Source organism: Amaranthus tricolor, chromosome 2 (assembly GCF_026212465.1).
Source record: "Amaranthus tricolor cultivar Red isolate AtriRed21 chromosome 2, ASM2621246v1, whole genome shotgun sequence".
NCBI lineage: Eukaryota > Viridiplantae > Streptophyta > Magnoliopsida > Caryophyllales > Amaranthaceae > Amaranthus > Amaranthus tricolor.
In genome coordinates this window covers 28,482,949-28,503,806 of record NC_080048.1, presented here as the reverse complement: position 1 = coordinate 28,503,806, position 20,858 = coordinate 28,482,949, and the positions used below count along the sequence as shown (strand labels likewise).

Here is a 20,858-nt window from a genome sequence, read left to right as displayed (position 1 = left end):
ATGTTAAACATTGTAGTTTATAGGAAATTGTTATTTATATTTCTCAGTTATATCCCTAATTGTTTAGAATAGTTTTTGTAGTTTTTAAACTACTATCTTTTTAGCCTTAAACATTAAAGAAAAAGTTCAAAAGGACTTGAACTCAAACGTTCAAATAATCTTTAAAAATAAGACAAGTTGCTACAGTTAGAATGTGAACTAGACTTCAAAGTCTTGAAATGGTCTTCAAAGACACTGTCGAGTTTTATATTGAGGAGTTATTGACATAAAACATTAACTTTGAGGCTTCTACAACTATATATACTCCTTAACAACATATATACGTGCAAAATTATTTAAAAAGCGGTTCACAAAGTTTTTCTCAATCATTATATTTTTTGTTCTTAATTGTTTAAAGTTGAGGTACATTTTCTTTTTAGCCTCTTGTTTAGACACTTTTCAAAAGTGTTGTTTACTTTACTTGTGAGTCTTATGTGTTATCTTTCATAATAAAGGAATTTGTAAATCGTTCCTTAGGGGAAGAAATAGTGTGAGTAGAAGATTGTGAGATTTTCGAAGTTGATCAAGAATTCCAAGAGATTAATAGAAAAGGTTTCAGATCCAATGGGTTACGAGAACCCTGGATGAGGGTTAGACTATTTGTAGCTAAACTTCAATAATAATTACTTGGGTTTTTTCTATCGTTCAATTTCGTACCTTGTGTGTTTTGTTCCAAACCACACACAAAAATTATTTCTGACAGACGGTTTTAAAGGAGTCTTAAAAGCTTTGTCAAACTCTCTATTTACCTCCGTCATAGAGAGTTTATCTACTCCTATTAAACCTGCTCTTGGCATAAGAGCTTCCTTTCATCTTTATGACTAGCATCTTGTGATTTTAAATGGATCCTATAAGACACGGTCTTTTTGCCCAAGGTCGTTCTTGTTTTAGACCACCTTTGTTTTGCGGCACTAGTTTTTCTTGTTGGAAAACATTAATGAAAATGTTTTTTATTGATCAAGGTATGAAATTATAGGAAATCATAAAGAATGGTCATGAAGAAGGTACTAGTGGCAATGATATTTCGAGGTTAAAATTTGAATTTGATCATACTGATGTGGAAGCATTTTCAAAGAATTATTGAGTCATGAATGCATTGTATTGTCCAATTAATTGAATGAAATTCAATAGTGTTTCCTCTTATGTCAAGGTAAAAGAAATATGGGATAAGTTCATTGTTACGTACGAAGACACAAGTCAAGTGAAGGAAACCAACATCAGTATTTTGATGCACCAATATAAAATGTCCAAAATGAAGCCTAACGGAAAATATAAATAAAATGTTTACTCGATATTACGTTGATTACTAACAGTTTTATTTTTTAGGTAAAAATTTTTTAGAGAAGGTGAGAAATGTGTTACGATGTCTTCCTCAATCGAAGTGGGGTCAAAAGGTCATAACCACTGGAGAAGCTCAAGACCTTAGATTTCTATCTCCGAATGATCTTCATGAAAAACTTACTACCTAAATGAGCTAACACTTTATGGTGATGGCGAGAATGATGTAATTCCATCGATGAAGAAAAGCTTCAAATCTAAGAAGGTAGAAGAATCCTCAACAAATAATGATGACAGTGATGGTGATGAAGATCTAATTGAGAGCTTATTAAAAAGGATTTGATTGCATTATGAGAATGACGAAGATTTATTTGCCACCAATTGATTTAAAATGGTGATTGGCAAATGAGATTACAATTGGATAATTTGAGATGTATATTTATTAGAAAAATTTTTATGATCATAAAATAAAATTTATGATCACTTAAAGTGAAATATGAAGGAAATGAAGCTTTTATATTTGTTGTGAACCAAGTATAAGGGTGTTGAACAGGTTGCCCTGTTTGATTAGTATAGCTACCGACAGGTTTTCTTTTTGATACTTAATACGATGTATGGTCTTCCTTCTATTTGTTATGATCCAAGTATGCAGGAGGAGGCCGGGTGTACATACTAGAGTTACCTGAGACTACTCTGATGGCCTTCAATTATTTGAGGTGACGACCTCTTGATGAAGTAGGTATAAGAGTAAAGCTTCGGCCTACGAGCATTCTCATTCCCTCAAACTAATAATTGAATATGTGTTTGTCATCAAAATATCAAATTAATTAATTGGTTTATGTGATATTATGTCTTTTAAGTCAACTATATATTATTTTCTTAAACTATTTTCAAACATAATTTTTTAAGGGGTTGGAGTTGAAATTACCCAATTTTCTGATTTATGGATGTTTTAAGGGGACCAAGGAGTGAAATCACTAGTGGAAAAAACATCATTTGCTGCGATTTTTATATACGCAATAATAAATAGGAAAAAGAATTAGGAAAAAAAATGACAACTGTTGGCACTCTTAGGTTTTGGTGATGACTACACTTTATATAAACAAATGTATTTTTTAAAGATTGTTTGTAGGTCGATATCCGGTCGTGTCTAAGATTGTTGATAGAAACTATGACTTAGTCTATGAACGTGTACTCGTCAAAAGAATCCAATGAAGTTAGATAAGGTATATCACTTAGGATGTAAAATGTAGACAGGAGGTCTACTGTTCCCAAGTTTGATGATCTAACGTTACTGGAAAATGAAAACAGTGCATTGTTCTTAGACTGGAGTCTGAAGAAAATACGTCTGCTAGAAATTCTGATTGAGTTATTTTCTAATTTTTTAGTTGATGTATTAGTTAAAATTAATTTGTTGCATTATTTAATTATTAAGTTAATTGGCAAAATATTTTATAACCTCCTAAATTATAACCGTGTGATTTTCTAAGTATAGAATATTTTGCTCCTTTTAAAAAGGCTTTTATCTTGGACCTAAATTTAGCGAGTAACTAATTTAGCTAATATTAGTTAAAGGTAATTGTGCCTAAGATTAGTTAAAGGTAACCGTGCTTATTATTGGAAAAGGGAACCGTAGCTAATTTTAGTAAAAGGGAACCATGCCTAATATTAGTAAGAAGGAACCGTAACTATTGTGTGTAAAGGGGAACTATAACTAATCTACCTATTATTAGTGAAAGGGAACCGTATTAGCTTTTACTTATGCATCAAGCTTTCACTTATTCCTCTATTTGTGAGTAAAGGTACAAGGGTTTTGATCGTGCAAATTATGTTCCTTATTATTAGGCATAAGGGAATAATGGGTGGTTACTTCCTTTTTATTAGGGAAATTGACCCTATAAATAGAGGACTTGATTGTTCCTCAATTTAAGCTGCGTATGAGCCATAAAAATTCATACGAGAGATTGATAAAATTAACAAAAAAATATTTTGTTCAAAAATTGCCAATTAATTTATAATATTTTCTTGTGCAACTCTTTAATTTTATCTTTAGAGATTTTGTCCTTGTAAGGGTTTTTGAGTGAATTGTTGTAACTAGACTGGGGAGAATTAGAGAGCTTCTAGTGAATCTAGAGAAGAGAATAGCTTTGAGTAAAGCTAAGAGAGTTGCTTCAAGGGAAGCAAGAGAAAGAGAAATTGGCCTAGTAAGAGAAGCTTCGAGTGAAGCACGGTGTTTATGTAATAGTAACGAGTTGCCTAAAACATATTGGAGAGTTTTGAAATCCCGAGGGGTCGTGGTTTTTCCTTCTATTTAGGCCTAGAAGGTTTCCACGTAAAATTGTGTTGTCTCTTTTACTTTTTCGTTCCAAGATTGACTTGTTGATGTCCAAATATGAACGGTTCATTATGGAACCAAGAGAAAGCATCCAAGAGATGTTTACAAGGTTCACTAATATCACAAATGAACTTGTCTCTCTTGGAAGACTTATTCCCACCGATGAACAAGTGAGCAAAATTCTAAGGAGTCTCCCTCAAGATGAACGCTGGAGAGCAAAAGTCACAGCCATCCAGGAATCTAAAGATTTTACAAAATTCAATCTGGAAGAGTTGGCTGGATCCCTTATGACTCACGAATTACATCTGGGAACAACAGACAGTTACCGAAACAAGAGATTGGCTCTAACGGCAGCAGATCAAGAGGAATCAGAATGTGATGAAGAGGAGGCTGCCATGCTAGTACGAAGATTCAAGAAGTTCTTCAGGAACAGCAAATACACCAATCAAAGAAATAATAAAGAAAGAAGAACTGCAAATACCAAATCCAACCTTGAATGCCACAAGTGTGGAAGTACGGATCACTTCATCAAAGATTGCCCTATGTGAAAAAACGAAAAGGGCAAGGGAAAGGCAAGGGATACAAGAAGACTACCAAGCAAAGGAAATCTCAACAAAACCGACTTTCGCAAAGCCATGATAGCTACATGGGGAGAATCCGAGAGTGATGCTGAAACTGAAAACCCCGAAGATGAAGAAACAATTAATTTATGTCTCATGGCCTCAAACGAAAGCAAAGATGAGAAGTCCAAAAGAAAAGAGGTAAAGTCTTCTAACCATCTATTTAAATTAAATAGATATAAATTAATAGAGTTGCTTATGGAGACATGAGATAAATGGAAAGAATGTAATGATAAATGTCTCTAACTTGAAAAAGACCTTAAGAGTAGTAAAAACCATGTCTCCTATATAAATACCTTTAGATCCGATGTCCAAAACAGATTCTTCAATGTGTTGGATCAACAATGAAAAGAATGAAAACAGAAAATATTACTCTTAATGTTGAATTGACCAATATAAATTACTAGGCATGAATAAGGAATTAAATGACACATCTAATAATGATAAATGTTCTGATTTTCAAAATTTGAAAATCATCTTAGAATCCAACCAAGCCGACAATGAAAAATAAAAACTTGAATTAAACTCAAGAGTAAAAGCGAAAATCAAAAATGTTCCTAAATGGATTCTAAATGCTAAAAGTAGAAATACAGAACACTAGTGGAAAAAAAATGTATTTGCTGCTCATTATTTGCTACGGTTTTTGTGTATTAGCAGCAAAAAATAGGAAAACGTATTAAAAAAAAAAACTCTAATTGCTGCGGTTAACCCTTTGACCGCAGCAAATACCCTAGCATCATGCATTAATTGCTCCGATTTTCCACAACCGCAGCAAATAACTCTTCAAAATTAGATTAATTGCTCCGGTTTTTCCACAACCGCAGCAAATAACCCTTCAAAATTAGATCAATTGCTCCGGTTTTGTTATGAACCGCAGCAAATGACTGTTGGACAAAAACCCGCCAGTTTCTTTTTATTTCGCATATCTTCTCAAATACGTTATACAGTTGTTCTTCATTGAAAAAACGCTTCATCTTCATTTGCTTCGTTCCTCTTCTACATCTTCACAAACGTATAAGATTAAGCATCAAGATCATTTGTGTTCGTTTCTTGTGTTCATCTTCATTTTCACAAACGCTGTTTTATTCATTTGCTGTTATTCATCTTCATTTGTGTTCGTTGCTGTTCATCTTCACAAACTTGTTGCTGTTCATCTTCACAAACTTGTTGCTATTCATCTTCACAAACTTGTTGCTGTTCTTGTTGCTTCTGTTCATCTACTATACATCATCAAACTTGTGTTTTGAAGGTAAATCCTTGCTTCTGTTCTTGTTCATCATCAAACTTCGAATTTTCATAAACCTACTTGTTGCTTCTATTTTGTTGCTGTTCTTGTTGCTTCTGTTCACCTACTGTACGTGTGATAAATATCTAAAAAAAAACCTAAATTAATTACCTTATTTTTATTTTGAACCAACTTCGAATTTTGTTGTTGTTCTTGTTGCTGTTCATCGAATATAATTATGTTTCTGTTCATCTTCTTGTTGTTGCTGTTCTTGTAAAAAATCTTGTTACGTTGTTGTTCTTGTTGCTTATTCTTGTTGTAAAAAATCGAATATAATCTTGTTGTTGTAAATCCTTGCTTCTGTTCTTGTTCTTGTTGTTGTCTAAATGCTTAAATTTGCTTTTGTTCTTGTTGTTGTCATATTTGTTTTTCACAATTTATCTGATTTAATTATTTCGATTTTAAATATTTTTAGTTGTGTATGTTTTAAAAATTATTAAAAATTAATATTAATAAAATTTAAATTTTAACGAATTAAATAAAATTTTACTTTACTATGTTTCAACTTATAGATTTTACAAAAAATATAGATTTTACATAAAATACTGATTTTACATAAATGAAATAATTGTTTTGAATTGAAGTGAGTATCTAGTATTTTAATGATTGTATTTATTTGCTTGAGGGTTAGGGAAATAGGTGAAATTTTAATATGAAAATATTAATATTGCATTCTTATTTTTCATGTTATTTCTATTATAGTTAATACAAAATAATAATACTCCTAGTTGATAAATAATACTAGTATATTATTATTTGTGGAGTAAATAATTTTTTGTTCAGAAAGTATTTTTAATTTTTAAGTTTCTTGTTCGTTTAAGTTTTAAATGTGTATGATTCGTTTATGTTGTTGTTGGAGTTCATTGATAAGCCACTAGACTGGATTTTAAGGGTGAATTGGACTTATACTTGTTTGTACTCTACGTCTAGTTTGTAGCTAGTATCATAAATTTTCAAATAAGATCACTATTAGGTTATATAATTTGATGTATATTAAAGTCAATTATAACTTTAAATTTTATTTTTTTTAAAATTTTTAGAAAGATTATTATAATCAAAGAGTTTAAGTACCTTCAAAATAATTTGTAGCAATTCTAAAGTGACCAATTATAGTTATAAAGTAATCACCTACAAGTTTAAAATGATCACTTTTTATAGTATAATTGAAGTCATCATTAACAATCTTAAAAAAACATTATTAATTATTAATTTTTATTGTTTTTATATGAATATTATTAATTATTGTTTTGTTTTGAATCAATTAATCACACTAATTAGGATGACAAACGATCGTTCTTGGATGTATGGAAGCATTGAATCGTCGGAATTTATTGATGGCGTATTAGAATTTTGTAGTATTGCGGTTGAACATCAAGTTAGGACGGGGGGAGTTGGTTTTTATTGCCCATGTGTCAGTTGTGGCAATGTATCAAAGGTAGATAGTGTTGATATCCTTAGGGAGCACATACTTCGACGTGGGTTTAGGCCTCAATATCATGTTTGGGTTTGGCATGGTGAGGAGGGAGTTTACAAAGAGAAAAGTGTTGTCGAGGGAAACACGCCCTTTGAGAAGTGAAGAGATGCGCGAACTAAAAGACAAGATTGCCGCGTATCTTGCTAATATTTGTCCTTGATAAATTGTAATTAGTATAGATTATTTTTTATACTTTAATGTATGTATATATATATATATATATATATATATATATATATATATATATATATATATATATATATATATATATATATATATATATATATATATATATATATATATATATATATATATGTACGTACATAATGTTATATTATATATACGAGCGAGAGTTTATTATTACAAAGAGATTAATGTTGATTATTTGTGATTATCATTGGATTAATCACTGTTATTACATTGTATTATTATTGCATTATTATAAGGATAAAACGGAAAAAGAAAAAAAAAGGAGAGTTATTTGCTGCGGTTTTGCCCCTGACCGCAGCAAATAACCCAATTTATTTGCTGCGGTTTTTGCCCCTGACCGCAGCAAATAACCCAATTTATTTGCTGCGGTTTTTGCCCCTGACCGCAGCAAATAATGCCCTTATTTGCTGCAGTTTTGAACCGCAGCATTTAAAGTAGGACATTTGCTGCTATCACTATTGCTGGGGGCCAAAACCGCAGCAAATAATGGCAAAAAAAACCGCAGCAAATGAGGTTTTTTCCACTAGAGGAAGGTCTAGATTACCTTAAGAATAATAAAAAGGAAAAGGTCTATGTCGATCTCCCAAGTAGCAAAGTCTGCACCTTTTGCGGAAAAACTGGACATCTAAAAATCCAGTGTGCTAAAAGGGAACAGCATACTGTCTCCAATAGAGACTATGTCGATCGTATTTGGATTAAGAAAGTTGATTATGTTAAATCGAAAAGGAACCCAAGAAAGACTGGGTTCCTAATTCTAACAATTAATTTTTCATGCAGGTCCTAGTGACGGGGAACAACTCATAGTATCTCGACAGTGGGTGTTCCAAGCACATGACAGGTGATAATTCAAAATTCTCTCACTGGAAACCTATGATGGGGGAATTGTGACTTTCGGTGACAACATGAAAGGTTAAATCATCGCCAAAGGAAAAGTAGGAAGGTCAAGTTCCCATGCAATTGATGATGTATTTTTGGTCGAGAATTTAAAACATAACTTACCAAGTATTTCTCAGTTCTGTGACAAAGGCAACTCTGTAAACTTCACTTCTGAAAAATGTATTATTTCTAGGAGTGACACAGGATACACTGTTCTGGAAGGAATTCGAAAAGGGAACGCTTATGTTGTGGATGTCAACACTGTTTCCAAATCGAGTCTAACTTGTCTCAGTGTCATAGAAGAAAACCCACTTCTTTGGCATAAACGTCTAGGTCATGCTAGCTTTTCTTTGATTAATACCTTAAGATCAAAAGACTTAGTAAGAGGATTACCATCCATAAAATTCCTAAAGGATGAAATTTGTGATCCTTGCGCCAAAGGAAAACAAGTGAGGTTGTCCTTCAAACCAAAGAATGTGGTGACCACTTCAAAACTGCTTGAGCTAATCCATATGGATCTTTGTGGACCTATGAGAATCCAAAATCGTAGTGGCAAACGATATGTATTTGTTATTGTTGATGATTATAGTAGATTTATATGGACTTTATTTTTATCAACTAAAGATGAAGCTTTTTAGGAGTTTGTTTCTTTCGCCAACAAAATACAAAAATCTAGTAATAATCAACTTATTCACATAAGGTTTGATCATGGTAAAAAATTTGAAAATTCAAGCTTTATGAATTATTGCAATGAACATTGAATAAGTCATAATTTTTCCGCACCTAGAACACCTCAATAAAATGGTGTGGTAGAAAGAAAAAAATAGAACGCTAGAGGAAATGGCTAGAACCATGTTAATTGCTAGTGGTCTTCTAGGAATTTTTGGGCAGAGGCTGTCAATGTTGCATGCTATATTTTAAATCGTATACTAATAAGACCTATCACTTCTAAGACACCCTATGAATTTTTTAAAGGTGTAAAACTGAATATTTCCTATTTTTGTGTGTTTTGATGTAAATGCTTTGTTCATGTTAATGGAAAACGAAATATAGGAAAGTTTGATGAAATAAGTGATGAAGTAGTATTTCTTGGCTATTCATCTCATCGTAAAGCTTATAGAGTTACAACAAGAGAACTATGTGCGTAGAAGAATTCGTTCACATTATTTTTGTTGAAACTAACTTTATGACAAGTGAACAGGATACAAATGATTTAAAAACAGGTCTTGCAAATTTGAAAGATGATGAAGATGTAACGAAAGAGCAGGTTCAAAAAACAGTAGGAGAACAGCTGATTCAAGAACATACCGAAGTACCAGACAATACAGAACAACTAGTAAATGAGGACCAGCAAGTTGTTCCCAATCCAGCTGTTCCCATAAATGAACAAACTGATCCAGTTGAAGATGAGCAGAATAACAATCAAGTTAATGACCCTGAGCCTATAACAGTTCCCGCAAGAGAATTTGTGCCCAAACCTTGGAGATATCAAAAATGTCATCCTCTTGATTTGATAGTCAGTGATTTGAATAAGAGAACACAAACCAGATCCCAAATGAGAAATTTCTGTGCACACTTTGCGTTACTCTCAACACTTGAAATCAAAAATCATGAAGAAGGTCTAAAAGATTCCGAATGGATTGTAGCCATGCAAGACGAACTGAATGAATTTGAAAGAAATAAAGTATGGCATTTAGAACCAAAACCAAAACACAAAAAGGTGATTGGACTAAAATGGGTATTTTCGAACAAATTGGATGAGCATGGAATCATTGTAAGAAACAAAGCAAGGCTCGTGGTTAAAGGGTACAATCAACAAGAAGGGATTGATTATACCGAGACATTTGCTCCGTAGCGAGGTTAGAGGCTATCAATATTTTAATTTCTTTTGCTGCATTTATGAATTTTAAATTATATCAAATGGATGTGAAATGTGCTTTCTTGAATGGTTTTCTTGATGAAGAAGTCTTTGTGGAACAACCCCCTGGCTTTGAAAATCCCTCTTTTCTTGATCATGTCTATAAGCTTGATAAAGCTCTTTATGGGTTAAAACAAGCTCCTAGGCAATGGTATGAAAGATTATCAAAATTTTGATTGAAAATAACTTTGTTAGAGATAAAATTGACAAAACCTTATTCTTTAAGAATAGAGGTTCTGATATTTTAGTTGTCCAAATTTATGTTGATGATATTATTTTTGGTGCTACCAATGAATTGCTATGTAAAGAATTTGCTAACTTAATGAGCACTGAATTTGAAATGAGCATGATAGGAGAATTAAATTTCTTCCTTAGTTTGCAAATTAAACAAACTGCTAATGGAATCTTTATTTATCAACAAAAATATATAACAAAACTTCTCAAGAAATATGGTTTAAATAATGCTAAAACAAACCACACACCTATGGCTATAAATGTTAGATTAGATGAAGATTCAAATGGTATTGAAGTTGATCAAACTATGTATCGAGGCATGATTGGTTCTTTATTAAATCTAACTGCAAGTAGACCCGATATTACTTTTAGTGTTGGTTTATGAAACAGCCTAAACCAGCGTAAACAATATAATAATATTGTCTACAAAGCACAACGGAAGACTTATAGAAGTCTGGGCTGAATCCGACCTGTGGCTCGATAGCCACAGCAACCAATATCAGAGTATTTAAAAACTTTATATAACTGTAATACAATTACAACCCAGTTATAAACTAAGTTAATACATTATAAAATATCTATTTTTTTAAAAGACATGATTTGTCAAAATATCATTATAAGTTAACCTTCTGAAAACGATGTCCTCGCTATTGCAACACATGACACATAAATGAGCAACACATCCATCCGCACTAAAGTTGGCAACCTAAAAGTGGATCTATTCCTTGTAAGAGATAGGCCTTACAAAAAAAACTGTCAACAATTGCATTGTTGAGTAATCCAACAAACTACCACATTTGTATACAAGTCATTAACAAACATCTCCGATCGAATTCCTTGTTCACTTGGTAACCATTTATAAACATTATTTTATCCAAATCAAAACTCTTTTAAAAGACCGTTTGGTATCGACATAAATACGGCTATGAACCTTTAGTTCATAACGAATCAAAACACGGCTATAACTTTACAAGTTAATAGCGAAACAATACAACAAATGACAAATATGATATTACTTGCGAAACAAACAAAACATTATGTACCAAACGTATTTGTTCAAAACTCATATTAAATTAATAATTTAACAGCACTTTAAAACGTGGGAATATATGGACCGTCAGGAAGTAGGCTTGATCTAAATCCTGAGAACACGGGTGATCATCATCACCGAAAACACGGTTCTTGCAAGAACGAAACGGGATCGGGTGCTCGAGATCGATCCGAATAACCATTACCTATTATCAAGCTATAGGATTTCACAATAATCCGGATATAAATATCTGTTTCCAATTCCCAAAAACGGACATTTTTCAATGTCGAACATTTCAATATAAAACAAAACAATAATTCAATTGATTTTCTTTGAAATCAACAATCATACCTCATCTTCATAATACAATATTTCAAGACTCGTATTTTATAAGTTAGTAACATACAAAACATGCTTTTGTAATCTCTTTAATTAAATACAATATTTAAAAGCTCATATATAAAAACATATGAACATTCAAAACATAATTTAATCAAGGACTAGGAGCAAGGTCAAACAAAGTCAAAATCCACAGTTTCAAACACCAAACGATTTTGCTCAAATATCAATAGTAGTAATACCACACCTAATAAAACATAACTTGAACTTTGAAATACTTGAATCAAATTTAAAAGATAGGATAGTAGTTTGCTTGTAGGTTACCTTTCTACGCCATGAATAACAATCAATAATTAAAATATCAATCAATTCATCATCAACCATCAACATGTAAAAACTTGAGTTAATATCAATGGAGTTTACCCAATTTTAAATCCCAAATACCCGACTTATAGTATATCCACCTAATACCAACTAATCAAATACCCAATCGTTACTTATGTTCCCAAATTTGATACTAGAACCAATACCCATACTAATCAAATAAGAACCCGTAACTTAACAATATCAATCAATAAAAACTCAATCGGATGATAAATAATAACCCTAAACACTTGGAGTACTCAATTTGAACCCCAACTTTAATTATGAACAAGAAATCCAAAATGCTATTTTCGGATTTTCAGAACACCCTATTAGTATTTTGGGCATAACTCTCTCATACGAACTCATTTTGGGGCAATTCAAGTGCCCACGCGACCGCGACTCAAAGCTCTACAAATCATATGCAGAAAACAGAATCCAGAAATGGTTAGAAGAGGCTCTAAATCAGCCAAGAATAGTGAGGACAAAATCTGATTTTTAAGAACTCTAAATGAACTTTGCTCTTAAAGTTTCGAAGATGAATCAAAACTCCAAATTGCAACCACTAATCAAATACTACCACATGAATTAGAACACATAGAGAACCCAAATGAATCCAACATCAAAACTTGAATTAATTACCCAATTTATTTCATAGCTTCTAGTTCCACTTTATAAATCCCGTATTAGTACCATTTCAGGACATATCATTACTAAAACAGACATAACTCTCTCATACGAGCTCATTTTGAGACGTTTCAAGTGGCCACGCGACTAGGACTCGGAGCTCTACAAATTCTAAGCAGACACCAGAACCTAGAAACAATCACAACTGACCCGGAAATGGCCAAAACATAATGCTCAGTTTTTGAGCTGAAATTTCAATATACAAATACAAAATTTTATACTAGAAACCAAATAACCCAAATAACCAATTCTAATCAACACTAAAAACAACTCAATTAATAATTGCCCATATACTCATCTTAAGTTCAAGTTGATACCTAAGTTTGAATCAAAGACTCGAATTTAATCCACAAATACCAAACTACTTTAAAACATTCAATTAATACTTAAATAGAATAGTTTGTGGGTTACCTCAATCACCATTGAAGAAAGAGGAGGGAGTGTATGGTGAAAGTCATGGGGGTGGTGACTCACGTGTGTGATGGTGGAGGGAGGAGAGAGAGCCGCTGCTTGCTCCTGTGGGCGGCACAAAGGCTTGCTGCTGGAAGGGAGGCAGCTGGCGTCACAGGAAGGGGAGAGAAGGCTGTGCTTCGGTGGTGGGTCTGCGATGGTTCGACTCCATGAAGAGCGAAAGGGTGGAAGTTATGGAAGAGATAAAGGTAGAGAACAGAGAAGATAAGGGAGGGGGTTTATGAGCCTTCATTTGGAAGAATGTAGAAGAAGGATGAACATGAGTTGGGTTGGGATTTCACATGAAAGCTTCTGAAAAGCTTTGTTATAATTTTTATTTATTTTTTTAAAGATAAGATAGCAATCAATTAATAAAATATAATCAAAATACACTTTTATCGAAGTATTCTTTATATAAATTTTATACATTAAATAAAATATACCTCTTTCTTGAAAATGTTAACAAATGGAATACTTGAGTCAATATTATCAAAATAAAAATATTATTACTCGAATTAACTTACTTAATAACCCCAATCAGCTTAATAAACTTATAATTAAGCTTTATTAAATGCAGTCTATTTCAGTTTATGTGCTAGATTTCAATCAAACCCTAAAGAATTTCTTGGCAGTAAAAAGAATTCTGAGATACTTGAAGGGAACAGATGACTTGTCCCTATTTTATCCTAAAAGTAATGTCTATGATTTGAAAGGTTATAGTGATGCAGATTATGCAGAAGATCTTGTTAACAGGAAATGCACTTTAGGTACGGTACAATTTCTTGGCCGTGGTGTTCCAAGAAACAAAACATCGTTGCACTATCCACCGCTGAAGCAGAATATGTGGCTGCAGCAGCTTGCTGTTCCCAAATGCTTTGGATAAAACAGCAACTAAGAGATTTTGGTATTAAGTATGATTGTGTTCCTATTTATTATGATAATACCAGTGTCATCTGCATATCAAAAGATCCAGTGCATCATTCTAGAGTTAAACATATCCATATAAGACGTCATTTTCTAAAAGATAATGTAGAAAATAGAAATATTATTGTTAAGAATGTTAATACAAATGAGCAAACAGTAGACATCATGACAAAACCACTTCCAAGGGAACAACATGAAAAGATGAGGTTAGAACTTGGCATGATTAAGCTACACTAAAGTTTATGACAAGCATTCTCCTCAAGGCAAAATGAAAATTGAAAGGGTTAAATCATCCACAAAAACCTTGATTGAGAAATCAATTATTGAAAGGATCAGGTATGCAGTTATTTAAAGTACGTGCTATGAATGCTTTCTTGTTTGCATGTTTGAATTGAACGGACCAAAGCAGCATATATTTGTTCTATATATTTTTGTCCTCATATAAAATATCTCATATTTTCGATTTCTATATTTTTCTATCCCATCAATTTTTTTTTTGATAGATGGTTAACGCAAATTAATTAAATAGTGGGAGTGGGATCATTGAAATGCTTCGAAAAACCATTATTAACTAACCATTCCATGAACCTACCCCTCTCAAACACATTGTTCACACATGAAAAATTAAATAATGTGTAATGTAACCCTTTACTATCTGTCCTTTCATCATCAATATAAACGCTTACCCTCACGTCACACCATCACACTTCATCACTCTAACTTTACCAACTCTCAAACCGTCAATCTCCCTTATTCAATCCCATTTCTTCTTCAATCTAGAAATCCACCATGAAAACTCCCAAAAGCACCTCAAGCAATAAATAGAACAAAAAAACTCCCATAACCACTAAAACAAAACCTCTCAAGGTAGTCCATCCTTCACCACTAATCACTACTGCTCCATCTCCCTCAAAAGAACCACAAAACTCAGGTACACCAAGTGTATCTACGATGCATGTTGGAAACAAACGCCCCATCGACACTCCTACTGGCAAATCGTTATCCAAATCAGCAAAGAGGTCCAAGCAAAGTGATCCCAACAGCGCTGAAGAAATCTCAAAAGAGATGACAATGGGATTCGGACTTGACAAGTACTGGTATGAATCCACACCTTTCCCTAAACTTCACGCTATTTTACAAAATCAATATTGGGAAACACTAATGGCTGATCATTGTTGTAACCCTATTTACCCAAATTTGATGCGTGAATTTATTTCAAATCTTTCTATCGATAATGGAGTATGTTCGAGTGTTGTTAAGGAGATAAAAATAGAATTTAATAGTTTAATGTTGGGCAAATGGTTTGGAGTGCCGGCTGTAGGTTTTGATACATATCATGTTGGTTCTAAGATCGTGTTTTCATGCATAATGAGAAGACTGTTCTGAAGTTCTTGGGGATTAATGAAAAGAAGGGTAGAATTAGTCAAAACACACTGTCTTCACTTCACAAACTACTTTATAATATAGCCCGTCGATTTATCTTGCCACACAACTCAAAGCGTATTGAGATAAATCTTCGCGACGCTACCGATCTACTATTTGGCTAATCACATAAAAATTAATTTTCCTTCTTTGATGATTTCCTATTTGAGTGATTGTATTGAAAAGTAATATTTGGTAGGGTATGGAGGATTGTTAATGTGGATATTTAGAAAATTTGGTGTTCCTCTCGATGGTCTGCATTTTCCCATGAGTCCCAACAATAAAATAGGTGCAAAATGTCTGAATAATTTTCATTTAAAATTAAACGATAATGGGGTTCTTGAGGATGCAAATGAGCAGGTTGATATTGTTGATTCTGATAAGGAACAGAAGGCACAGAAGAATGAGGAGGGAAGGGAAGAAAAAGAAGAGGAGGAACTGGAGAAAAAGGATCAGGAGCCTGTTCCCTCTGCCACTACTGAAAGGGTAGAAGCTTGTTCTCTAGGGGAACAGGGGGAAGCACTGAGTAAGGGGGAAGCTGAAGAACAAGGTGAGGATGTGGAGGATGAAAATGATGATATTGATGATAGTGATGAGGAGATTCAACTGCCGGTTCAGAAGAAGCCTGTAACACCAAGGAAAAGTCGAAGGCTAGCTTCTAAGGGAAAACACCCGGTTGTGACTTTGGACGATGACACTTCCTCACACAACACCCTTGAACCTACCTCTGACGCGCCTCCCTCACCAAAGCCAGCCACACCACCATCTCATCAGATTCCATCACCACCACCATCACCTATACCATTTACACTACCACTAGTTACCACACACACTTCACCTGGCTTAGGCTTTACTAATTCCTCTTCTGTTCCTACAGCTCCACTAGACTCCATCCTCTTGAAGCTCAACGATCTATAGTCTCAATTCTTTGCTTTTCAAGATGAAATTCGTGTCTCACTGGCATCGATTACTGATCAACTTACCCATATGGAAGTCCGTCTTAGCGCAAAGCTTGACACAGTAGAAGTACAGACCGAGTATGTTGATGAAGAAGAGACTGCACCTTGATCCCTCCTCCTACTAAAATCTTATATTTTGACTGGCTCAACCATCTGTTTATCTAGCTTTCAAACAATATTTCTATTATATTTTTAAGTACCAGCTGGGGTACAAACTATGTAATTTTATTTTGTTGAACATACTGCTATCCTTTATGCTGAACAGGTTTGTGATGATTTAAAACTATGCATATCTTGACTGCATTTCTTGGTATTTGCTTTCATTTACTGCCTCATGTTTCCTTCTTTGGCTATATCTACATGATTGGTGCTGTGGTTTGATTGTCCCATTTCTTTTTCAATAATATCAAAAGGGGGAATATTTGGCACAAACTTAAAGGTATGCTTGATCTATGACTTAGTTCTATATGACTTAGTTCGATATTATTATTTGTTTTACCTTTACCTAAGGATAGTGAGTTATGCTCATATATGCTCTGATGATGTTCTGAATTAGGCAAGCTATGCTCTGAACTTTGATATCCTAATTAGTTAAGTTTTGATTATGCCTTGTTAAGCTTTGATTATACTGTTCTGGTAAAGCTCTGATTAGTTAATTGATAAGTTAATTGAAACTTTGATTATTCTGGTTAGTTAATGCTCTGATATAACATGATATGTACTTAAATATTCTGGACATGCTGAGCCCTATTTCTTATACTCTAAAATTGGAACTTATTGATGTAAGGAAGTATAAAATTGCTTTTATGCCTTAATTTGATAATATTATACTTAAGCTTCATACTTCAATATGTAATTATGTGCTTTGATATATTTACATTTAAATGAATAACACATGTTTTGAATATCTGCTCTGGTACTCATCATTACTTATGCTTGGACTACTTATGCTTGGATTACTTATGCTCTGATCAGTATTAATATGATGTTCTAATTATGCTTAGATTAAGTATCTTAGTAAGCTATGTTATTTTATTTTAGATTTATTTAAAGACTTAAGCAATATAATTCTTCCAATGCTCTGATTATGCTTACGATATTTTAAATAATTCTAAATGATAGAGTAATCCATTTTTAATATATGCTTAGTAAATTATATTGTAACGAATTGATTTACTAAGTTATGTAGAGTAGCTTTAATCTTTGACATGCTCTATGATATTGGTTTTACTCTATTTTGTTTAAGTTTGTTTAAAACGTTTGTCATCATCAAAAAAGGGGAATTTTTTGGAACTCTTAGGTTTTGATGATGACTACACTTTATATAAACAAATGTATTTTTAGAGATTGTTTGCAGGTCGATATCCGGTCGTGTCTAAGATCGTTGATAGTACCTATGACTTAGTCTATGAACGTGTACTCGTCAAAAGAATCCAATGAAGTTAGATAAGGTATATTGCTTAGGATGTCAAATGTAGACAGGAGGTCTACTATTCCCAAATTTGATGATCTAACATTACTGGAAAATGGAAACAGTGCATTGTTCCCAGACTGGAGTCTGAAGAAAATACGTCTACTGGAAATTCTGATTGAGTTATTTTCTGATTTTTTAGTTGATGTATTAGTTAAAATTAATTTGTTGCATTATTTAATTATTAATTTAATTGGCAAAATATTTTATAACCACCTAAATTATAACCATGTGATTTTCTAAGTGTAGAATATTTTTCTCCTTTTAAAAAGGCTTTTATCTTGGACCTAAATTTAGTGAGTAACTAATTTAGCTAATATTAGTTAAAGGTAACTGTGCCTAATATTAGTTAAATGTAACCGTGCCTATTATTGGAAAAGGGAACCATAGCTAATTTTAGTAAAAGGGAACCGTGCCTAATATTATTAAGAAGGAACCGTAGCTATTGTTAGTAAAGGGGAACTATAACTGATCTACCTATTATTAGTGAAAAGGGAACAATATTAGCTTTTACTTATGCATCAAGCTTTTACTTATTCCTCCTTTATTTGTGAGTAAAGGTACAAGGGTTTTGACCGTGTAAATTATGTTCCTTATTATTAGAGATAAGGGAATAATGGGTGGTTACTTCCTTTTTATTAGGGAAATTGACTCTATAATTAAAGGACTTGATTGTTCCTCAATTTCAGCTGCTTATGAGCCATAAAAATTCATACGAGAGATTGATAAAATTAACAAGAAATATCTTGTTCAAAAATTGCCAATTAATTTATAATATTTTCTTGTACAACTCTTTAATTTTATCTTTAGAGAATTTTTCCTTGTAAGGGTTTTTAAGTGAATTGTTGTAACTAGACTTGGGTAAGTCTAGGGGAGAATTAGAGAGTATCTAGTGAAGCTAGAGAAGAGAATAGCTTTGAGTAAAGCTAAGATAGTTGCTTCGAGTGAAGCAAGAGAAAGAGAAGTTGGCCTAGTAAGAGAAGCTTCGAGTGAAACAAGGTGTTTATGTAATAGTAACGGGTTGCCTAAAACATATTGAAGAGTTTTGAAATCCCGAGGGGTCGTGGTTTTTCCTTCTATATAGGCCTAGAAGGTTTCCACGTAAATTTGTGTTGTCTCTTTTTCTTTTTCGCTCTAAGTTTAAGTTTTAATAAGTTTTGATTCTTCAATCTAATTCCGCAAAAACAAGGCTAAAATTCTTAAACTTATTAAAACAACAATTCATCCCCCCTCTTGTTGTCGTTCCCATCTCTAACACAGTCTACAACAACATATGTTGCGGTTTTTTGGATGCCCACAGCATATAAGCTTTTTCCCGATCAAATGTTGCGGTTTTTTGGATGCTTGCAGCATATAAGCCTTTTAAAATCGCGCCATTTAACGTTACAAAACCTTCTGTTTCATTAAATCCTCTTCAACCTACTGTTTCTTCTTCAAACACCCTCTTCAAAGGCATGACTTGTTGTTGCTTTTCTTGTTCTTGTTCTATAATCAATCTTCTTAAACGACTGATTCTACAAACGCACGTCTGCTGCTTCTTCATCATCTGCGCAGAACCCATTGTTGTTATAGACCCTCGAAGTTTCAAACCCACAAAGAACCCATTGTTGTTGCTCTTCTTAAATCCGTGAAAAACCCACGAAATTTGGGCTTAGTTCTTGCTCTTCTTCAAGGTATAATTTTTTAAGGCTTAGTTCTCAAACTCATTGTTGTTCAAGCTTCATTAATTGTGTTTTAGGGCTTAGTTTTTTATACTAATTTTAATTTTTTTTTCATTGTATAGGTTATACACAACCCAAACCCACAAAAATGCAAGGTATAATTTTCATTTTGCTTTTGTAAATTACGTTTAAATTTGTCATAATTTATGAATGTGTATGTAGTTGTTTTTAAGTTTTAAATTTATCATACATTTCAAGTTTTGCTATATTTTTAAGTAATTTATTTATTTTATTTATGAATGTGTATGTAGTTGTGGTTTTTAAGTTTTTAATTTATCATAATTTTTTTATAGTTTGTAAATTAGGTTTAATTAGGGTTGTTTATGGTTAAATTTATTATTATTAGGGTTAATTAGGGTTAAAACAATCTTCTTATTAGAATATACATATTTTTTGAACATCTAATACATTATGATTATTAATATTGTAAATTAGGGTTAAATGAATGATTATTACTTAATTTTGTGGTTAATTAGAGTTCGTTAAGTACATATGTTAAAAGTTGCCATTAATTTTTTTTGAATTAATTAATCACACTAATTAGGATGACAAAAGATCGTTTATGGATATATGGAAGCATTGAATCGTCACAATTTATTGATGGTGTATTAGAATTTTGTAGTATTGCGGTTGAACATCAAGTTAGGACGGGGGAGTTGGTTTTTATTGCCCATGTGTCACTTGTGGCAATGTATCAAAGGTAGATAGTTTTCATATCCTTAGGGAGCACATACTTCGACGTGGGTTTAGGCCTCAATATCATGTTTGGGTTTGGCATGGTGAGGAGGCAGTTTACAAAGAGAAAAGTGTTGTTGAGGACGTCAATAATGTGGCTGATGTCAATGAGGATGTAGTAGATTATGTGGATGGGTATTAGACAGATGAAAAGAATGTCGATCAGGATGTGGATCATGTTGATGAGATGATGGAGGGAGTCGAGGAGGATTTAGGAAAACGTCCTCGTGTTTTTGACATGTTGACAGAGGCTTCTCAAAAGCCTTTGTACCTTGGATGTACAAAGTTCACCAAACTATACAGTAGTGTTGACAATTTTAAACATTAAGTCAAAGTTCAATTGGAGTGACGCTAGTTTCACAATGTTATTAGAAGCGTTAGGTGAGATGCTTCCTGAGGGAAATGAACTTCCAAAGTCAACATATTATGTCAAAAAGCTCATGTGTCCTTTCAGCTTAGAGTACCAGAAGATTCATGCGTGTCCGAAT

The 20,858-nt window shown here is 32.9% G+C and overlaps 1 protein-coding gene across 1 annotated transcript; it reads left to right on the top strand.

Annotated features, from left to right (window-relative positions):
* Positions 1–15,700: 15,700 nt before the first annotated feature.
* On the top strand, positions 15,701–16,402 carry LOC130805673 (uncharacterized). Its single transcript, XM_057670453.1, has one exon. The coding sequence runs from the start codon at positions 15,701–15,703 to the stop codon at positions 16,400–16,402; it is 702 nt and encodes a 233-aa protein (XP_057526436.1).
* Positions 16,403–20,858: the final 4,456 nt, after the last annotated feature.

What these genes read in the sequence shown, in the direction of transcription:
- LOC130805673 (XM_057670453.1), top strand. Translation starts at nt 15,701, where the DNA reads ATGTGGATATTTAGAAAATTTGGTGTTCCTCTCGATGGTCTGCATTTT.